Source organism: Taudactylus pleione, unplaced genomic scaffold (assembly GCF_031769625.1).
Source record: "Taudactylus pleione unplaced genomic scaffold, aTauple2 ptg000451l, whole genome shotgun sequence".
NCBI lineage: Eukaryota > Metazoa > Chordata > Amphibia > Anura > Myobatrachidae > Taudactylus > Taudactylus pleione.
The window spans coordinates 2,383,052-2,405,999 of record NW_028284853.1 but is presented as its reverse complement, the minus strand read 5'-3'; the positions used below and the strand labels follow the sequence as shown (position 1 = coordinate 2,405,999).

Genomic DNA, 22,948 nt, shown 5'->3' with positions numbered 1-22,948 from the left:
CACATGAGTAAGTGTGTTAATCACTTGTCCAAGATAGATGTACCACAATGTTTTGCTTTGAACTATCAATGATCCAGCCTTGTGCTTACAGCAAACAGTCCCTGGTAGAGGCTCACAACAATGTCACTTTCATATTGTGGCATAGTAATACCTACAGGTCAAATCCAGTTTGGAGCATTAAATTTACAAAAACAATAGTATGAAACAAAATATTTTACTTCATATTATGCAACTTCATAAAGGGACAATGAAGCCATGTCTGTATGTGAGCAGCCATTTTGATTATTTGCATGTTCCACTCAATTTTCCTACAATGATTTCTGTACGTTCATTTTGCCAGAACTGATTTAAGGTATAGTTATGGAACACAAAGGAGAGGGCATTAATCCAGGCTGCGGCCTGGTTGCAGTCACTGTGAAGTAAAGGGCAGAGCGTTGACTGAGAACAGCGGGCATTGTGCCATGTATCACAGTGTGCTGCAATCGCGCAAGGCAATTAAACGTTTGCCGGGAGCATTGTCAGCTTGCTAAAAGACCGTGCCGTATAATTAACTAACACAATGTGCTCATAGGGGGAACATTAGCCTAATTAACCAGGAATGTCTAAATGTGAAATTAGGCAATCAGGAGGCAGAATTAAATTTCCAACTCCTCTCATCAAAGACCTCGCAGGATGTTTTTTTCTTTCATTTTTTTTTTTTTTATTTGTGTCATTTCCAAATACATAAAATTAGACAATGTTCTTCCAAAAGTCTAGAACAGGCAACAAGCGAGAAAATAAAAAAATAATAATGTTCCTGAGATTCATGTTTGGTAGCCAATGAAAGTGGCAATTACTTCATATTATACAACTTATTCTGCACCTGTTGCTTCCACACAGTGGAGGCAGCCATCTTGTGCCTGGTCCAAGAGTCATGGCAATTCGGCCTAGACAAACACCAAGAAACAGTGACAACACAGAGGCATGGGGCACTATTTTGCCTTTAATATTGGTTCAGTCCACAAAATGGCCACCTACAATTGGGACTTATTTATCGATAATATAGGGCAATCAGCATTGTAGCATGTAGTAACCAATCAGATAAGAGATGTTGGGGTAGGGAATATATAGCACATGCATATACAGTAGGCCGTACATTCAGAACATCCCCCCCCCCCCCCCCAACATTGGCTGAATTCTGACATAAAGCATTAAAATCACTGTTCATTTATTTACTCCTCTTTGATTTCTCTCTCTTCAGGTAGATTTCCTCAGTAAAGGGGCTTTAAAAAAAAAATAAAAAAAAGAATAATGAGGTAAATCAGAAACATGGAAACATACAATGTTGACAGGAGATAAATCTGAAATGAAGGTCATCAAAAATAACTCATGTTATCCCCCAATAAAAGTACCGCTACCAGCTACTTCCACATCAGTACTCTCGGTTGAATCAATGAACGGATTTGTGAGCTTTTTATTTATTTATTTTTTGTTTAACAAACTCATTAATTCCTCCCGGATTACTTTTGAGATGAGCAGACGTAGGGTATTGTGTGGCGGCTGAAGTGAAAGGTCTGTGATTGACCCATATATCCCATGCGAATCATTTGTTAGTGGTGTATTCTTAGCACAGAGGAGTGGGGCGCTTGTATACCTGCAGCACAGTGTATGACATCACGAAATTCTATTTGTGGGCTATTTTGTTATAGGATAGAGCATGTATTTGTGTGTGAAAAATGGCGCTCACTGTGGCTCCAACCCTGAAGACCGCGAGTCTGATTCTGAGTGGCGTGCAGCTTCGCATGCTGCCGCATTCTTAATATGGATGCTTACGTTAATGTTACTGCGACTAGACGGATGTCTTCAGATGTGTGTAATTTGCCGCCAACTGTATTTCTGCACGCCACGGTCATCGGAAGTATCAGCACTTACACCTACCCCATGCTGGGTGCGAGACACACGTCTAAAATAGGCTTCGACACGGCATACGCACTACTCAGAACAGGAATCGCCTCTGGCTACACACCCACAAGATAGTTCTCCACTTAAGCCCAGTCACTGCCCACTTGTTACCCAGAAACACCCGCCGAGATACGCCATAAACTGTCTTGAAATTGTTGAATGAATGTCTGAAAATGATGCCTCATGCCTCAGTGATGTCACTAGTTCCTAGGGACTTAACAGATTGCAATTTCATTATTACTGGTTCTGCCCACGTCACGGCTGCCTCTGTTGGTTAAATGCGACTGATATACTTTTGGGCTAAATGCCACTGGGCAACTTCACAAACTTCTAGGGCGGCATGGGCGGCCGTCTAACCCATCACAGCTTTAAGATGCCTGTCAAGCTATCTGCATTGGAAAATCCAGAGGGGGCGCTAGGCGGTGGGGTGAGGCCGTATTGGCGATTTAGCATATCCCCGGCCCCTCCTGCACTCAGGGTGATGGATGGCCAGTACAGGGGATGCTTCCCAGTTTAAAACCGTCTACCCCCAAATCTACAACAGGATATTTGTGCTAATCAAAATGAATTAGGGATATATAGCAAATATTTGACACCGCAAACAATGTATTTTTAGTAAAACCACTGCAGCAATTAATAAATTCACAATAAAGTTGATCTAATCCTAGAGGTATTTTAATAAAATCTTACAATGACTGGTGGCTTATCTTTGCTATTCCCTCCTGCCCCCTGACCTAGCTTTATGGTAGCCCGGGCACTCTACTAAAAGTGTCGTCACCCATTCCCCACAATCAGCATTAAAGGTGACGGGTTACAGCCTACTGTACTCTGTGTTAGTACAGTAAGTACCCCCCCCCCCCCCCCCCTACCTGTTTCCTGAACTAATCGTGCTACATCTGGAAAGGATCAGCAGGGTTAGTGATCTAATACATCAAATGGCATTAGGTACTGAAGTGCATTTTAATTAACACAGCTCGGGCTAATGTGCGGCTAACTGGTTTCCACTTGTTTATTAACAGCCAGGCTGGGCGTACTGGTGTGGAACGACATTGGCGGAGCGGCAACAAACACAGGACTTGTGAGGACAGGTTCAGGTCTCTGTTTGTCCCTCTGGCAGGCTGGAGCCGGGCGCAGGTGGATGAGTTATTATTCCTCATTAGATGTAACCTTACAGGGCCACAGCTAGAAGAAGCTCGGCCAAGTCTCAGCGTTTGTGTGTCTGCAGCGTGGGCAGGCTTAGCTGTAGTGCCCATTAATGAGCTGAGTCTGCAGACTTTGGGTATAGATGCTTGATACGCTCATCTTGCTGCCAGTCAGGTACAGGCATGTTCCTGTATTGCCAGGTGCGGAAGTGTCCGTGCTAAAGGCATGTGTGCAGGTACATGTCAGATGTGCAGATGTGTCCTCATACATCTAGCCTCCTTGCATGTTAGTCGCGCCATGCCGTGATGTGACTCGGAAGCGCAGAGCGTCTTTTTGTGCGACTTATTACCTTTTAGATGCGTCTTACTCGCCCAGCGATGCTGTATCTGTATGTGAAACGCTACGTTACAGTGTCACAGCTGCTAACGCTATAACATAGCATTTCGCATACAGATACACCCACAGCCATACACAGAATATCGGTATGCCGCATATCAGTTTAATCAGAAGCTGTTTGTGCGTCCTATTCGAATCGCTGTGCGAATATGACGTATCTGAAGGTAAAAAGTCGCACGAAAAGACGCTCTGTGCTACTGAGTCACACGGCGCTCACGCGTTATGTGTAATGTGACTTGTAGCGCACGGAGGATAGACGTATGTGGACACATCTGTATGCAGGTTTTATAGAGTAGATAGCAGATATCATTAATTACACAGCAATTTCTATATTTAGTACTCGGCATAAATAAACACTATGGTGTCTATTCATCATCACGTAATTTCTACAAAAGCAGATGAAAATGAACATTTTCACCTGTAATTGTAGTAATTAAGTGTCCGGGCCATTCATCAAGAATGGCCTGCTGTCCCCATACACTAATATGGGGACAGAATTCATCAAGCTCCGAAAATACAATATTTTCGGAGCTTGACTGCAGGAGCATTCGCCGTCTTCAGATGGCATTTGCTCCGGCTCGTAGCTCGCAACCCTTTCGGATCCCTCCGCCCCTGTACGGCTCCTTCCACCAGACAGTAGTATTGTGCACTACTTGGAAAATATATTGATAAGAGTTCTGCGTTAGGTGCAAGGTGCATCAGGAGCGTTTTTTTTACCCATTTTCCAAGAGCATATGTGTTAATGAGCACTGAAAACCCACCTGTTCACCAAAGCATACCCTTCCACCACATAACCATGTCACCAGGTCTCTGTCCCTCCCACCTCAGCCATCTCTACCTCGCCTACTTCCTGCACGCAGGTCCTCCTCTACACACTCATGCCTCATGACATCTGTCAGTCTCCCCTCTCCCCTAGATTGTAAGCTCCTAGGAGCAGGATCCTCCCTACTGTCTCACAGCCTTCTTCTCTAGCACTTCTATGACAGCCTTCACCTTCCCAGCTGTATTGTGTGTGGAGAATTGTGTTGCTAATTGTTACTTGTGCTCTGTTTATAAGTTCTTTACTGTATTGTAATGTAATGTTCTGTGTAACCGTTACTGTATGTACGGCGCTGCGGCCCACTTGTGGCGCCCTATAAATAAAATGTAATAATAATAATAATGAGCAAAATATACCAACACATATGTAAGATCCAAATGCTGGACACTATTGGCCGTCACGGTTTACTCTTAGGATGATAAATTCATACAGTTAATGATTGGGTCACTTTTACAAATGTAAATAAAAGGGGGAGATTCAATTACCCATGGGCTGCTGCCGGTACCTCGTGCTGCGCAATTACGGTAGCTCCATGAACTGCAAGCAGAAAATTAACTAGAGACGCATCCCGTGAGGCCGCCGGAAGCTGTACCGGTGGCAGCTCGCGTGTAATTCAATCAGCCCCAAAAAGTGTATTCGAACAACTAGGCGCAGTGTTGGCACCAACTGTGTGGGCTAGACCTTTGCTTGATAATGGGGCCTATTCATTAGGAAGCTGTGACATCACTGAGGCAAATGGCAAAGTACAACTTTGTCTATTGTACAAGCCCTCCTGAATCCTTGGCATTCTAGCTCATTTCTGGATTTTTCACCAAAGGCGCTATATCATCTGGGCAGTTATTTTATGTTGGTCTCAGCAGCTCCTCCCTCTGTGATAGAGAGAACTGCATCCAACGGTCAGTCAGGTTTTGTACTCGAGGCCAACAAAACCAAACAACTCTGTAGATAATTTAGGGCTCTATCTACTAAGCAGTGAATGGAGATAAAGTACCAGCCAATCCGCTCCTAATTGTCATGTTACACGCTGTGTTTGAAAAATGACAGTTACAAGCTGATTGGTTGGTATTTTATCTCGGGCCACTTTCTCTCTATCCAAGGCTTAGTACATAGACCCCACAACAACAACAGCAACAACAAAATAACACTGTGTAGATGATACAATGGCTTTGGAACCTGCAAAAAAGTTTAGCCTATGAATAGGTCTCGAAAAAAAGAGCAGAATTGGGGTTTTGGGGTGCAAACCTCGGAAAACCCCCCTGCACCCTTTGGACAGTCCCCCAAAAGGTAAACTGCATCAAAAAAAGTTTAAAGAATACTTTAGATCACCCCAAAAAGGTACTTTCATTTTGGGGGTGAAAAAGTCCAAAGTTGGGGGACAAACTTAAAAACTAGCTAAATAGACTCCAGGGGGGTCCCCAAGTATGCCCCAGGTGTTTTTAAGTTTGCAGGTGGTTGCGGAAGGTGGATTTTTTTCACTTTAGCAATTTTAAAATATGCTAGCACCCATTTTCATGTACACCAAATTTGCTGGGAAAACTTATTTTCACCAAAAAAACCCTACTAAATGCTGTTCTTCACCACTTCTGCAAAGATGCTCAGGGGCATATTCAATTAGCCACAAAACGTCCCGGACTTTTCGCCTATATCGCTGGTTTTCAGTGCAAAAAAGTATCGCGTTCGTTCCTGTATTCAATTAAGAGATCAGCGAAAATGGGACTCAGCGAAACTGTAACATGCGAAAAGTACTGTCAGATTTTGGGGAAATCAGCCTGACATCCCCCAAAAGATGCATTGACATTGGGGATCACTATAGATACCCCCGAATAGGCCTGCTGAAGGTATGTGGGGTACTTAAATGATCTCAATAGCTGCTATTTAGAGTCTTTGCAGAAGTGGTGAAGAATGGCATTTAGCAGGTTTTTTTGGTGAAAATAAGTTGTCCCAGCAAATTTGGGGTACATTTTAAAGTTGCTAAAGTGAACTTTTAAAAAACGTAAAAAATCCACCTGCCGCAACCATCTGCAAACTCAAAAACACCTGGGGCATACATGGGGGCCCCCATAGAGTCTATTTTGCTAGTTTTTAAGTTTGTCCCCCAACTTTGGACTTTTTCGCCCCTATAATGAAAGTACTTTTTTGGGGTGATCTAAAGTATTGTTTCAACTTTTTTTTTATGCAGTTTACCTTTGGGGGACTGTCCCAAGGGTTCAGGGGGGTTTTCCGAGGTTTGCACCCCAAAACCCCATTTCTGCACTTTTTTTTCGACACCTATTCATAGCTGAAACGTTTTCGCAGGTTCCAATGCATTGAGTTTCCGCACCGGCGAAAAGTCTCCGGAACTGAATACGGAGGAAACATTTTTGGCATGGCAAAATGACATCACTCACGATACTTTATCGCCGAAACCGGCTTTTTGCACCTAATTGAATACGGCCCTAATTCGGCTGAGATTTCGGCAAAACTAAATGCACCGTGTGGTGTGTTTTTATAGACAAAGGCTGGAAAGTGACGTACCCTTCAAACAAGATGGCCACCTTGTAGCAGAGAGCCACCACCGCTGTGAGGACGAGACCGGCTGGGCTGGAGTTTCTGAGGTGAGGAAAAACATACAGTACAAATACATTAGCCGGTGCGGTGAAGAGCAGCTATTATCAAACCATAATACACATGACAAATTCCTGGATAATAGAACACACATCTGTGCGGTTATAAAATTACCTGATGACAGTGTTTACACTGCACTGGAAGCAGATGAGGCCAGAAGAGGCTGGGATTGTGCTGTCTAATGGGGCTGCAGTCTATATGCCCTGACACCTCTCACAGAAACACTATCTGGTTTTTGTAGAAGGATGGACGGCAGGCTATGTTGAAAGGAGCACTCCAGGGGTATGCTAGCCTACAGACCCGATCGAGGCCTCAGATGAAACAAAAAATAAATCTCTCTAATTTTGTATCAGAGAATAATCGAGTTTTATATTCTGGCTTATCCATACAGAGCAAAGCATAGAGGCATTTACACAGCCGACAACACAAAGCCTTTGTGAGACCTCTGTTGTAAGTCTGCAAACCACGACACGATGCACAGAGCCCAGCTAGGCTTATTCACTAAACCGGCCTTGGCAAGTGACGTGTTCTAAATTAAAAGTAAAAGCTGTCTTATTCAGCTGAATCTACTGTATGCCCTTGATATTTATTACCACAGACTGGCAGCAAGCACTTACTTTATTTCCATGCATGCTGCTGGAGCCAAGACTGTTTTGTGTGTGACACGATGGGTTATTACCATCAGAAAGTGCGTATTACTAGCCCCAGGTGTCACACCATTGTATGACATCAGAATGCTCTAGTAGCCCATTTACAGACTATAAGAATAGGATAAAACATGATTCACATTGTCGGCTGTGGCAGGGAAACATCTCCTGTGGTTGTTGAACTACAAGTCTCAGCATGTACAGTATGTGAACAACTGACAATAAAAAAAATAAAAGGCTGGAATATTCTTGTTATGGTCTTGATAGAACAATTCCTATATATCTAATAAATTACACTGCGGGGAGCTATGTAATAGGTTCCGAGATTACGGAACTAGCGGAATTTTGTGTAGTTTGCCGCTAAAATTTAAAGCGGCAATTAGTCATAACGCTGGGTTTGCATTAGAACGGATTGCCGCTTTAAATTTAGCAGGAAACTTGCCAAAATGCAGCGGGTTGTGTATTCTTAGAACCTATGTGTCTTTGAATCCATAGTGTGGGGTACACTACATCTACTTGTCTCCAATATTATGCAAGTAATGGATGATTAACAAATTAGTTGTCATTTGCAAGATGACATGCACAGAGGCTGTCATTCACTTCCATGCTTGTCAAATACATTTAGCACTTGTTTATTAAACTGAAAATTAAGTGAATAGGCTAGATAGCACAAAACCTTAACCTACAAAATCCCCTGTACAATCACTTTAACTTAAAAAAAAATTTAATTTGCTCACCGGCAGTTTTTTTTTTCTGTAAAAGGTCTTCACTATTCTTAAATGAATAAGTCTTCAATATATTAGTCATATCTCTCCTAAATATACACGCATAGGAAAATTAGATTACAAGAGTTGAGAGACAGATTGCTTGCTGCTTGGATTTGCCTGCATTTGGCAATACGGGGCCCCAAGATCTGCAGTGGTGGTCCCTGATCAGTGCCTTAATACTGACAGATTGTTTTGTATGTAAATACCGTACTTGCGATAACGCTTTGTTGATGACTCACAGAAACCATCCGCTGCCTGAAGAAGCTGATGGTTTCCATGAAACGCGTCGCAGCCATATTAAAGTGAAACACTCTACCTTCATTTTTACTTTTATACTTTTTTATTTTTATTGTTTTATGTTATATTACACTTTTTTTTTAAGTGTTTGTATTAAAGCATGTTGCATTAAGAAAAAACAAGGAGTACATCGCATTGTTAGACAAACCACAAAGGCAAACAATAGAAAAAAAAAAAAAAAGACATGTTCTGTGAGAATACATTATGGCCCTGATTCAGAGCCGGACTCTCTGACCAGAGCGCTCGCTCTGAATCAGGGCCCACCTCCATTAATATGGAGCGTCCTCCTGGACGCTCGTATAGCTGTGGGTCACCACCCACAGCATATACGAGCGTGCAGGATGATGGTCGCGATGGTCTTGACTGTGAGCAAAAGCCTGCGGTTGAGTTTTTCAACCGCAAGGCCAGGAGTGATTTTGGCTCTATCAGAGCCAAAATCACTCCCACTGACATCACTAGTGATGTCAGTGGGGCCGGCTTCAGACGGTAGGCGTTCCTTTGGGAACGCCTCCGTCTGACAGGCACGCCCCCGACACGCCCACCAAAGGGGGCGTGCTGTCAGTCACCATCGACAGCACGCCCCCTTTGATGAGACACTCCGAGCGAAGGAAAGTCCTTCGCTCATCGGGTCTCGCGCATGCGCACGACGGAGCTCCCTCCGTCGTGCGCATGCGCAGTGCGGACCATCGACCCACTTGCGAGCGGACAGCTGCTTGCGAGTGGGTCTGAATGAGGGCCTATGAGCGGTTCAGAGTCTTTGTACTGAACAGCTTTATCCCTGACACTTCTCATAAGATGTAACATCTCCGTGCGACTTGTTAGCCGCCTCCCCCTCATCGTCCAGGAACGTCACTCACATTTCTACTACTATGCATCGAAATCTGAGCTGCGACCCTGACATATAAAATCGGGACCCATGTGCGGTGCGACTCAGATGTATGCGCCGACAGAAAACATCGCTCCACTGCGTCCAACAGGGCCGCTGAATCAGGCATACATTGGCAGATAAAATACCCGTCAGACCGACAGACATTGTATCTGACAGTCTGAAACCAGCAGATATTGCACAGTGTGTGGCAACACAAAATCTGTGTTCCTCCCCTGGAGAAGAAACATTACCCCTGTTCCTCCCCTGTGAAGTAACAGCGGAAATATCAGCAGCTCGGCCTGGGGAAGCATACACTGCCCGGAGCGGCTGACTTACAGCTCACAGAATATCGGATCTATCGGACATGCCGGGCGACTCATCATGCCTGACACATCGATAATTTGTGGTCAGTTACGCAAATACATTATTATCTGGCCGATCCATTGATGTCTGGCAGGAGGGCCACAAAAATTACCAGATAAGATTTTGTATCATCTATGTAAACCACCAGATTCAGGAAAGCTCTGCTCAAAGAAACAATATGGGCACCTGAGCAGGGTCCTACTAAAGTAACCAGAGCATCTTTTTTACTCGCAAATGTGTCTTAGTTGCAATCGGATACGACAAACCGCTTCAAGAGACTGATTAATTAGATTTGCAGTCTTGTGAGGCGGTTTGACGCATCCAATTATGACTAAGGGGCATATTCAATTTGTAGCGAAAAGTCCGCTGCCGGACTTTTCGCCGTCATCGTTGGTTTTGGGTGCGAAAAATTATCGCGTTCGTCCCCACTTATCCCAGTATTCAATTACAAATCGGCCAAAACGGGACCCGGCGAAACTGAAATCGTCGAAAAGTTCAGCCAGTTTTGGGGAAATCAGCCTGACACCCCCCAAAAGGTGCACTGACATGGGAGATCACTATGGGTAGCCCCGAAAAGCCCTGCTACAGGTATGTGGGGTCTTTAAACGGTCTCAATACAGACTACAGTATATAGCGGTATATAACTGTCTACAGTATATAGCGTCTTTGGTAAAGTGGTGAAAAATAAGTATTCCCATCAAATTTGGGGTACAATAAAATGGGTACTAGCATATTTTAAAGTTGCTAATATGAAGTTTTTAAAAACTTGAAAAATTCACCTGCAATCAAAAAAACACTGGGGCATACTTGGGGACCCCCCCCGACTATTTTGCTAGTTTAGTAGTTTGTCCCCCAACTTTGTCTTTTTTCGCCCCCAAAACGAAAGTACTTTTTTGGGGTGTCCTAAGGTACTTTTTAATTTTATGGGGGGGGGCTGTCCAAGGTGTGCAGGGTGGATTCTGCACTTTTTCTCGCCACCTATTCAATGGGGATACTTTTTCGCCGGGTCTGATGCACTGACTTTTTGCACTGGCGAAAAGTCGGGCTAATTGAATACGGGGATAAATGAAATCGGCGAAAATGACGTCATCGACGAAAAAGTATCGCCAAAATGGACTTTTCGCTTCGAATTGAATACGGCCCTAAGACGCATTTTCCGTCAAAAAAAGACGCAGGACGAATTGCACGGGACCTGGCACGTTGCAATGGACTCTTTGGCGCAACTGCAGCAATAGTGTTTGAGGACGCACTTGTACAGTATACGCTGTTGTATATAAAGCTTGAAGGGCATGTTAGGCTTTGTCGTTAACAACATGGCTGTCTCGCCCCGTCTTAAAACAATCCAAACAGTTGTGTACTCTATTTACGGCACAATTATAGGCTATTGGCAGCCTCTGAACGGCTTACTTTCTGTCAAATTCAAATTATGGGTGCACAGAGAGCTGTATAAAATCCAACATCATCATTCCACGAGTTCCCTTTAATCCAGGGGTGTTGAGCTGCGTCGTATAACCGTCATGGTCTCATCCGTGACGCTGCAAATGCAAGTATGTGTTTTCACATTGCTCTTTTGGTCTAATGGCTTCTCAGAAAAAAAGAAACCAGAAACTGAAAATAGCAATAGCATTTCAACTATTTTTAGAGCCCCAGTTTTCTGAGGAAAGATGAAGCCTTTCACCAGATGTATAACCGAAAAATTTATATGTTCCCTTGTATGTAATGGGGCTATGAATCAAACGGCAAAGAGCCCGCTGGTTTTCTGGTTTACGCTGCCTCAGGGGGATAATCTTTTCTCTGAAAAATCCATGATGGACGTCGGTCATTTCTTCCTCACATCACACAGTTCTGAAGAATCAAACTTTCATCTGTGACCCAATACAGGGCATAAGGAATAGCTCCTGTAATTCAAAAGCACTCTGGGAATGTAGCGGCTGAACAAATTTACTTCAATAAATGCTGCACACACCCACGTACGGCTAAGGCTTTCATTCCTTTGTGTGACACCTACAAAAGGTGTCTGGAGTGCACAGACACAGGGGTCTGTGATTTAAACAAATATTAGGAGACACATTTCTGCTCTTTTCAACTCCGCCTAGACAACCGCGCACTGGTTACCGACCATCGTTAGCGGCTGCGGTGCCAAGCTGGGTGAGAACAGTCTATCGCTGTGTAGTAATAGTGACAGATTGAAGCTATTTTTGGCTTTACATCGCTCTCACTTTAAGCTTCACACTGATAAATTATTAGTGGTCAGACCCAAACTATACCAGTCACCAACGTCAGGGTTGTCCAGGATGTAGTTATGAGACCGGCGGCCGCGATGCCGCCGGTCTCAATGCCGACAAGGAACTTAAGATAGGCGTTGAAATACCGACGGACACCAGCCCGAGCAAGGTTAGTCCGGGGTGCCCTTAGCGTTAACCGCGAGGGATGGGGGGGTTAGGTTTAGAGAGCGTAGCGGGGTTAAAGTTAGGTTTTGGGAGGGGGGGGGGTTAGGCACCCTCAGGGGTAGGTTAGGGTTAGGCACCACTAAGGGAAGGTTAGGAGGGGGAGAGGGGTAGGGTACTTACCTACCCTGTCGGGATCTTCTCCCTTTGGGCCGCCGGGATCTTCTCCCTTCATACCTTTTCCGGTTGTCTATCTGTTCTAATCTCATTTTATGGCATCCAGATTCCCTCGTAAGCTCCACACATTGTGCTGACAAACAACGTTTCTTACAGGGATTCGGTATGAAACACCACTGGCCGCACGGTTCAAATCCCAGCAGCGCCAACCAGACATGGAAGGAAATCCCGATCGTCTAGAAGGTAAGTATAAACTAACCTAACTCATCACCTAACCCTCCTTTAGGGTGCCTAACCCTAACCTCCCCCACCGTGCCTAAACCTAATCCCCCCTGTAAGTGCCCAAACCCAACCCCCCCCTTTCCCCGCCGCCTAAACCTAATCCCCCCTGTAAGTGCCCAAACCTAACCCCCCCTTTCCCCGCCGCCTAAACCTAAATCCCCCTGTAAGTGCCTAAACCTAACCCTCCCCTTTCCCCGCCGCCTAAACCTAAGTCCCCCGGGGGGATGCCTAACCCTAACCTCCAGGGGGGGGTGCATAACTGTAAGTACCGCCCGGGAACCCTAAACCTAATCCTTCCCCCCCGCGGCTGTCCGCGCTCGGTGCACGGCATCCCTTCGATCGGGATGCCGAGCGCCGGTCTCCCGGCGTAGGTTAGTTAACCCTCGCCGGGATTCTGTAGTCTAGATGCCGGCGGCCGGCATTATGACCGCTGGCATCATAAACGTATATCTCTTACAGAATGCCACCTAAAAGTTTAAATTTAGTTGAAGCTCAGATGAAAATGTTGCAGAGTTCTCCTGAACCGGTAACTCCAGATATGGTTCCAGAGAAAGATTTATGAAGAACAGTCACAACGTTCCCTCAATCTCATGAGTAACGCGTGGCCAAACGAAGACAAAAATGAAAAAAATTGAAGACGTATCTAAAAAAACCCCCAAAACCCCCCAAAAAAGGCTAGTTTGGAAGTGGTAGGGGGTTGCACTATATCTGGGTACACATTAGCCGACTTGCAAACGATGCAATGTCGTCAACGATTTCCCTTGAACTCCCGGGCAAACGATATAGTGCATACACACCGGGCAATCTTACCAATGACCAAACGATATATATCATGCATCATTTGGTGGTTAGACTGTTAACTATATAATGTAATCATATCGCCTGATCGTTCGGTAGTGCGTACACACTGCACAATCTGAGGGGAATCATGAACAAGATTGACAAATCTTCCTGCATGTACAAAAGATCTGAAGATGCGTTCAGCGACCCGCGGGACCGTGCATCGGCATCGTGATAGAGCAGGGGCGTTTCTAGAGAGGAGGGGGGCCCGTGTGCAGTCTCCAACACGGGCCCCCTCCTCTCTGTCCGGCGGCCAGCAGCGCACTGAGCTGTGCGCGGCCAGCGCCATAGTTAAAGACTGGGCACTAGAGTGCGCCCAGAGTCTATGGAGGATGCGCTGGTCACTGGGAAAATGGGCGTGACGGGCACTTTCCCTGTACTGCGCATGAGCAAACAACGTGAAAATGGCCGCAGCGGGCATTTTCCAGTCGTTTTTACAGGGCCGGACCCCCACGCAGACGTGGGACTCCGGAGAGGTAAGTAATTCTATGGGCCCCCGCACACCCTGCACCCATTATAGATACGCCCCTGTGATAGCATGTACACACCGGACGATTTGAATGATTTGTCGTTCCAATGCGTTGGTATTGGTCAAATAAATTGTTCAAAATATCGTCTAGTGTGTACACAGCTTTAGATTTGACCAGTAAGGTTTTGCACTGTCCACCAGTGCCCACAGGTTTCTTGAGGGTGGAGGATAGGCCAGCGATTTGTTGTACTCAGGGCAGAACATCCAGGCACACAGATGTAAAGCCAAGTAGCCTCGTGGTACACATGGGAGGCTGCGATGCAATTTATAAAGCACGTGACTTATTTAGTAGAGCTCAGCAATCTAGTGAGGGATGGATGCAGGGCCAGACTCAACTCACAAAACGGCCCGACCACATTAACCTAAAAGAAGCCCCTAGCCAACTGAATGTTTGTGTGATTCGCAGCACTAAAGCTGCCCACACACACACACACCGATTTTTTCCCCGATCTGGCTGATCCGACACATCGGAACGACAGACCGGGTAAAAAATGCCCAAATCGTGGTCGCACATCGCATCTTCAGATCTGCCGTGCTGTACGGCAGATCTGACAATCTAGGACACAATGCACTAAAAAAAGTCTGGACAGCATATCGTGTGCTGAGCTGCCGGGGAGAGTTTCAAGGGAAATCGGACACATCGTCGGATCGTAAGTATATCGGTATGTGTGTGGGCACCTTAAGTATTGTGGCTCATTGCTCGTTCTGGGGGGAATGGATATACTGAGTAGCACTCCACCGTCTGTGTGCAAAAAGTGAAATGCAAATCCTATGACAGAATTATGGCGAGAAATGCGCCAGTTTAGACGAAACGCGCCCGGCAAGGAGAGATGTGTGATGACAGAATCATTTCTATTTATAAACTGCATGTTTATCACACTTCTCCATAATAATCCGAGAGTACTTTCAGCAGATTAATATTCATCTCCCAGACTGCGCTGAATCTAATGAAAATTCCACAAGCTTAAGTAGTAATTAAAGGAAATAGTTTTTCTTTAAACCCTTTTGTTGGGTACTAGATCTTACTGGAATCATTCCTGATACTTAAAATAAGACTTGTGCTTGAAACAAAGGATTTACAAAATAAGAAACCCACAGGAGCTCGTTTGCAAAGTGCAATAAATGTGCACTGCAAATCAGCTTGCCCCAGTGTGCCTCAGTCCACCTCCGAGGGCAGATAAAGGAGCAGGTCCATTCTTTTCCCTCAGGAATAGCCTCTGCAAAATGAAAGCTCTCCTGTAGTCAGAGGCACCTTTAGGTGGGAGCATTGTAAACGTCATGTCAATGTACAACCTGCCAGCCATTTAGCACCACCTTTCAACTGAATAAACATTTCACTTTTTGTCCTAAAATACTGATCCCATGTTCTGTATCCTGAATTATGTAAAAAATTTAAAACACCGGCCCTGATTCAGAGCTGGTCACTCTGACAGAGCGCTCGCTCTGAATCAGGGCCGGTCTTTTTTTTTTTTAGAACAGCATCCTGGCAGCTCGCATAGCTGTGGGTGACCACTCACAGCTATAGCGAGTGGCCAGAAAGACCATCGCGACCATCGGGCTTGCGATGAGACCCCTGTGGTAGGGTCTCGTTGCCGCAAGCCCCAGAGAGCTTTCGGCTCTAACAGAGCCGAAAGCACTCCCACTAACATCACTTGTGATGTCAGTGGGGCCGCCCCCAGACGGTAGGCGTTCTCATGGGAACGCCTCCGTCTGGGCAGCCACCCCCCCGGCCCGCCCACCAAAGGGGGCCTGCTGTCACCCAACATCGACAGCACGCCCCCTTTGGTGCGAGACCCGGAGCGATGGCTTGCCCGTCGCTATCCGGGGTCTCGCGCATGCGCACGACATAGCCGGCTCCGTCGTGCGCATGCGCTCTGGGCCACCATCGACCTGGTTGCGAGCGCTCAGCGCTTGCAACCGGGTCTGAATCAGGTCACCCCTCTCCTTACCAAAGTCCTCAAACAGCCTCCGTGCTATAACAGGAAGACTACAAAGAATGGGGTGCTACTCCTATACTGAGAACCAGCCTATGACTGGTTAGCTCGAGGCTAGTGCCTCTAGGAGGAGGAAGGAGCGCCGAAACCACCACACCCCGCTCCTTCCAGATGGCACTAACCAGAGCAACTTTGCTCTTCCCCGATAGTCCCCGCATAATGGGCAGTATAAAGGTTGCTGACAATTTATTATTATTATTATTTTTAATTAAGAGTACTTTGTCTAAAGGAAGTGTTCCGTCTCATTGCAAGTATAGGACAAGACTCCGTCTCCGACAACTGTGGGCTGGTACAGAACTGGTCCTTTGGTAGAGGGGGCACAGCTGAAGATGCACCCGCTCTCAGAACTTTTATCTCATTATAATTACCTGGCTTTGCAAAATGACATTTTATTTTTTTCACCGCTCTATGTAATAATCAGTGTTTCCGTATTTCAGTGGGCATGCCTGCACTTCTCCTTTCTGTATCTGCAAACCTCTGCTCCCCTGTGAATATTGCTCTGCAAACCTCTGCTCCCCTGTGAATATTGCTCTGCAAACTTCTGCTCCCCTGTGAATATTGCCCTGCAAACCTCTGCTCCCCTGTGAATATTGCTCTACAAACCTCTGCGCTGCAGCAAAAATGTAGACATCAGCAATTTCAGATTTGGGAGATTTATCAAACTTGTTGTGTATGATAAATGGTGCTCCAGCCAATCAGCTCCCAACTGTCACCTGTATGAAAAATGACAGTTGGGAGCTGATTGGCTAGAGCACCAAATATCATACGCAGCGAGTTTTGAATGATAAAACTCGTAGATAAATGAGGCCCTGAAGGGGTTAATTTATCAAGCAGTGAAAAACTTAGTGATGCAGACCAGTGGAAAAGTTGCCCACGGCAACCAATCAGCTCCTACCTATTATTTTATAGACTGTACTGTACTGTACTTAATAAATGTTACTTCAAAGCTGTTGGTTGTCAGCGGCAACTCCTCCACTGGTCCGCTTCACTAAGTTTTTCACTGCTTGATAAATAAACCCCTGAGATAAAAAAGTTGCCCATAGCAACCAATCAGCTTCAAACTGTCATTTCATAGACTGTGCTAGATAAAATGACAGTTAGAAGCTGATTGGTTGCTTTGGGCAACTTCTCCATTGTATCTCTTTCCAAGGAGTCTATATACTAAGCCTTGGAGAGAGATAAAGTGGATGGAGATAAAGTACCAACCAATCAGCTCCTAACTGTCACTTTACAGGCTGTGGGGAGGATGCATTATAGCGGCATGCATCGTGCCACTATAACTCTTCCTGCTTCGCCTCTTTACAGAGAAAAGGTGAAAACTCCCTCCGCCGGCGATCCCCGCCCCAGCTCCAATGGGCATGCGCAAGATCTCATGTGGAGCCCGGCAGCAGGGACTGTGCTGTCCCTGCTGTGGTGATAGGGGAACGACAGCTGCCGTGCGCCCCTGTTATTTACCACCCAAGCCCACATTAATACATTGGGGGGGAGCGGTATCAACCGCTCCTCCCCCAAATCGCCGGGACATCCATATCCCCCGTGTTTAAAAAATGACAGTTAGGAGCCGATTGGTTGGTAATTTATCTCCGTTGACTTTAACTCTCTCCAAGGCTTAGTACATAGACCCCCGAGGCTTGATAGCACATCTCCCCTTAAACCTTAATCAATATTTGTGCATCAGAATGTAGCATCTCAATTAACTACAAGCTAGGGACAGCACTCTGTACCTCACACCTAGGTTTTCTCTCTAGTACTTTGGAAACTGAGAGGCCGAATATTGGTTAAGCCAAAGGCTCCCAAACTGGGGTGCCACAGGGCACTTACAAGGCTGCCATGGGATGTTGGTCCAGGACCAAATTAAATGATTTATGTCCATGTGAGAGGCAAAACCAGTGCTGGTGGCTGCCAACCATTAAATATGTGAATGAGATGAAGCACCACCCTGCCCGCCACCACATAACGGACCCTACTACGGATGACTGGTAAGCACGATTTACTTCATTTCATCATTTTTGGTGACTTTTGGGCTCCATGATCTCAGAAAGTTCGGGAACCACTGGTTCAGCCCCCCTGGAAGTGTAGCCTGGAATGCGCTTATATCTGCAGTGAAGTTACAGTTTTCCTTCATGAGAACATTTCAAATCTATATCCATCTGCAGAGAGCCAAGACTGAACGCAGGGGAGCCTGCCAGCCGCCCTCGTTTCCTGTTACCCTACCAAAGAGAATACGGTTAAAGTCCTTGACCCATTTCTTATTAAATGTTTCCATTTCCTATGAACAATGGGGACAGGAAAGTGACAGATTCACGGTGTCCGAGTTCAGACCCAGCGTACAGATTATATGGGTCAGGTTGGGTCCTTCCATGTCGCTGTAACGCCTGTACCAAAGCCCGCTCTCCAGAAATGGTGCCAAACTAAAGCTGGGTGATGATGTCCTCGTCACTGCCATCCATACGATCCCACTATACATACTGGGCAGAGCGGCATGTAAATGGTGAGTATTTTGCTCTAAAACGGCATGCACTGAGAAAATGTATATCTCCGCCTGTATCATCACTGCACACGTAGGTCAGCCTTATATTCGGTACACATTTTAAGGTACTGTATATTTAAGTCCACAGTTCTGTTGACTTGCCCTCAATTAAAAAAGAGCAATAAAAGGGCGCTGTAGAGTATTACATTATATAGATCTATAACTACACTAAAAATGTTAACAACATTAATAAAGTACCACAGAGCCGTGTGTTGGTTTCAAAGGTTAAAAGTTTAGCATGTTTATTTTCCTCATTGCGGGGCATATTTAATTGGGGGCGAGGCTTAGCGAGGAAAAAACCATGTGCCCCTCACGCCCAATTTTGAATTACTGCCGGTATGTGCGCTCCAGATACTCGCATTATCCGATTATAAAAATAAGGGGTCACAAAGTTTTCAGGGCTGAAAACCCTGCGCCGCGTAAACAAACAAAAAAAATTACTTACCTGCCCGGTGGTCTCCACGACTCCCGATGCCCTCCTCTCCATCATTTCACTGGGGAGGGGGCTGCTGGGAGGCTCCAGGGTCTGCAGGGAGGCACAAGGACTGCTGGGAGATGTAGTTCTCCCAGCACCCATTACAGGGAGGACATGCTTAAACTTAGGACACACAGACCGGGGGCCACATACTTGACATACTCACCGCTGCTGCAGGAGACCGAGTCCCGAAGCTGGAGGGAGAAGACAGCTCTTCGGAAGGTGAGTAATGACTGACTAGTTAAGCTAATTGGAAACTTCCATTGCTTAATCAGTCATTAGGAGGGATGCCACCGGGGTCCCAGAGCATTTCCCGACCATTTTTCCTACAATTATGGATTTTAGGAAAAATTGGTCGTGCTCTGGAGGTGCGCAAAAAAAAAAACCTCCCGGCACTCAAAAAATCGAAAACCCCGCTCCTGATTAAATATCAAAAATCCCACACCTGCAGGCAAAACCCAGCGGGTGCGGGATTTTTGCTGTTCTCGCAACCAATCAAATATGCCCCAAAACATTCAATATGCGTTTGACACATAAACATACAATACACTTAAGCCATGCTCTAAACGAACAATAAAATACAATGCAATAATAGCTGTTGTAAAGAAATGTTGTGAGATATAGTGATTCAACACCTGGTTGTGTTCTATTTCATTATTACTGCTTGATATATAATATATGTTAGTCACAGAATTCCTAGGATCCAGTCCCAGATTAGGGGTTTTCACAATAGCTATAACTTGGTTGCAGCCTGTATGGACCTAGGCTGTAGGGCAGGGGTTCCCAACCACGGTCCTCAAGGCACACTAACAGTCCAGGTTTTAAGGATAGCCATAGTTGAGCACAGGTGACTTAATCAGTACCTTAATTATTTTGATTTAACCACCTGTGCTTAAGCATGGATATCACTAAAACCAGGACTGTTAGTGTGCCTTGAGGACCGAGGTTGGGAATCACTGCTGTAGGGTGTTTGTCCCCTGTAGATGCTGGAAGAGGTTTGCCTCTGAGGAAGCTGTCTCATGACAGAGAAACGCGTTAGCCGGTACACCACTGGTGCTATTTGGAGCTTATGTAAATTTACTTTGCTCCTGTTGGGATTCTCTAATTTTGGGACCCTGCACAAACCAGAGAGCTTACGTCCAGCATCTACAGGGGACAAACACGCTACACGGTTGTAGGTTAAAACACACACCTAACCTGCGATCTTACAACCACTCCCCGTAATCGTCCCCAAACGGTCCCTGAATGTCAATCGCTTTGCAAAGAAAACCTCACTGTGAGCGGCCTCGCTAAGGTACCTTTACGCGTTCGCAGTGCGACTGTGACACCTGCGCAGTCAGCCAATAATCGCTCAACAGCGCAATTATCAGCATTGCGTACCTATTTGAATCAGGCCCTGTGTTCGCTTTAAAGAAACTTTGGAACAGCTGTCTGCCATCCTGACAAACACAGCCGACTGTCACAGCAAAGTTACACTGTGAGCGTCATCTTGCATAAAGCCTATTATTTTATAAATAAATCTAGGAACAAAGGAATGAGATAATGTACCCCGGTGCTCTACTGCTTCCTCTTAAAACTTCAATATGAACGACCTCGAACTGATGCTTCAATGGTTTCTGGGAAGTAATCCTATAAAATTGGAATATCTCCAGTACTCTTCCGCAGATGTGACTGCACGAGCCTTCTCTGAACTCTTGTGCCCAAGACACTGCGTGTCCTCATCTCATCCACTTCTCATACTTATAATGCTGCTTGTTAACGTGTATAACGTGTATGGTTTTCGCTTACCCTTACAGGCAGAGCGGCAGTACGATGAGGGCTTCCATTATGGAGCTTGCTGAGCAGTTAGATTGAAGTTGGCAGCTCTGTGGTAGATGTTACCTGGGCTTAATTGAGTTCGATGAGGGTGTCAGGGTCATGTAAGGTCAAAGGAGAGGAAAAACATCCTGATAATGTAACTCCATATGTGCAAGAGAGGATCTGTTGCTGCCCCGGTTGTCGGTAAATTGTCAGCCATCAGATGTTCTTATGCTGGATTATAATGGGCTAGTACAGAGCAAAAAGTCCATAGGGATCATTTATTTTATTACAGGAAACATCACAGGTCCAAAATTGTTTAAAGAGCCTGAGATTGGCTATAGTCACCGCTCCCCATTTTCTATTAGGATGCCTCCATACTGGTCGGTACACTTACAAAGTTATTTAAACTTATTTCAGTGATATTTGATGACGTGGCGGAGCAGCAAAAGCTACCGAATCACCCTTAATGAGATCTCCCTACTAGAACTGAAGCTTAGAAAGTTGGACATGAGGAAGACCTGGAGGCTTTAGATCCTAATCAGTGCACTCCTGTCACTCCATCTCCTTCTGTTCCCTATCATGAACAGACATGGCCCTATCTGTAGATCCTGGTTATATCCATCACCCTCAGTGCAAAATCTACGTAGCTCTCTCAAATCACTCATCTAGCCTTCTGGGAAGAGACTGCACGGACGCTATATGTACCCAAATTGTCTGGTAATGAGTAAAATCTCAGTAATTATTGTTGAGGCTTCCCTAAATGATTTTGAGGCAATGGTCAGCATGTAGTGCAGGAAACCTTTAGGGCTACACTATGTCACAGTCTCCCAGTCCCATATTAAAAATGTCTATCCATAATTTTGATGCCCACCCTGTGTCCGATGGATATTACAAGGTCAAACTCCAGAAGTATTTCTGTACCCCATGTAGCATGGAGGGAAGTGGGTGGGGTAACTGGTGGGTGACTGACGTGTGGGGAGGGCGGGTTATACAGTAACCGCTTGTTGTGTGGGATGTGTCTTGCTATTGAATCCAAACTCCCCTAAATAATTGAAAGGGGCTGAAACACGCACTGTTGACATAATGGAGCTGGTTTATGACCAATATATATATTTATATGCATGGAGAATACTTTATGTTGTGCTTCGGCGGTGAAGCGCTTTTCCAGGTGCGCAATGGGCAGTATAATACACACAACTCGCTCTCATCGTAAAATGAAGTAACAAAAACCGGTAGTATTTTAGGAGGAAAAAGGAAAAGTTTATATAGAATAAAACTGGTGCTAGTAAAAGGAGGCCGGGCGCTGATGATCTGTTGCAGAGTGCGTCGCTTCCGATTTTTCCACCTCTCCGCATGCCTGGCGCCTGATTTTAAATCGCGCGTAGCTGCGTCTTTATGCAAATGCCACTACACATTTCTACAAAGCTGAGCTCCACTTGAAGCGTCTTGCGGCGGTGCAAATCCATCTTGGTGCGTCTTTAGATGCACCATGGGAACTTGCACCAGCTCTAAGGCAGGTACTGTTTCTCCGTATGAGTATGGCGTACTGTGTGAGTGGTTGTATGTCTTCAGATGCAGCCGCTGTCAGAGACACTCCCACATCTGCCTAGCCACACCCCCATTACCTTCCAGGAACGCCCACTAAAATCCACAATCCCTGTGTCCAAATTTGTTCGGTGTATTGGTGCGGTAACAACCAGGACGCGTGCGCGGTACTTAAAACATCGGCCAACTGCGCTTGAGTCAGGCGCCTAGGCTTCTTCTTAGGCACCTCCTGAGAGGAGAAGAACATGCGCACTGGGCGGCCCATTCAGACAAAATGGTGGACAACAAAGTGTTCTTTGTAAACGACGGCCATTGTATTTCGGGACTTTTGGATGGGTATGAACCATCAAACACTCAGAAGAAGATCAGTGAGATTGTTATATTGTTTCACAGGTCACCCAGCTATAAATAAATATAATCACCACTTCAGTAACGTCGGCTGCTGATTTATATAACAACATGACGTAACAGTTATATAGCAAATCAACAAAAATCTTCAGCTAATTAGGAAGCAATGGGAAAAAAGGACACATAAGGCGTCTC

The 22,948-nt window shown here is 45.6% G+C and overlaps 1 protein-coding gene across 1 annotated transcript in view; it reads right to left on the bottom strand.

Annotated features, from left to right (window-relative positions):
* Positions 1-313: 313 nt before the first annotated feature.
* Positions 314-22,948, bottom strand: part of PEMT (phosphatidylethanolamine N-methyltransferase) — a 176,410-nt gene continuing 153,775 nt past the window's right edge. The window contains exons 6-7 of the mRNA XM_088448071.1: positions 6,815-6,889; positions 314-1,262 (exon numbers count right to left, since the gene is read on the bottom strand). Of these exons, the coding sequence (XP_088304197.1) occupies positions 1,208-1,262; positions 6,815-6,889 (130 nt within the window). The 3' untranslated portion in view covers positions 314-1,207. The remainder of the gene's footprint in view (positions 1,263-6,814; positions 6,890-22,948) is intronic.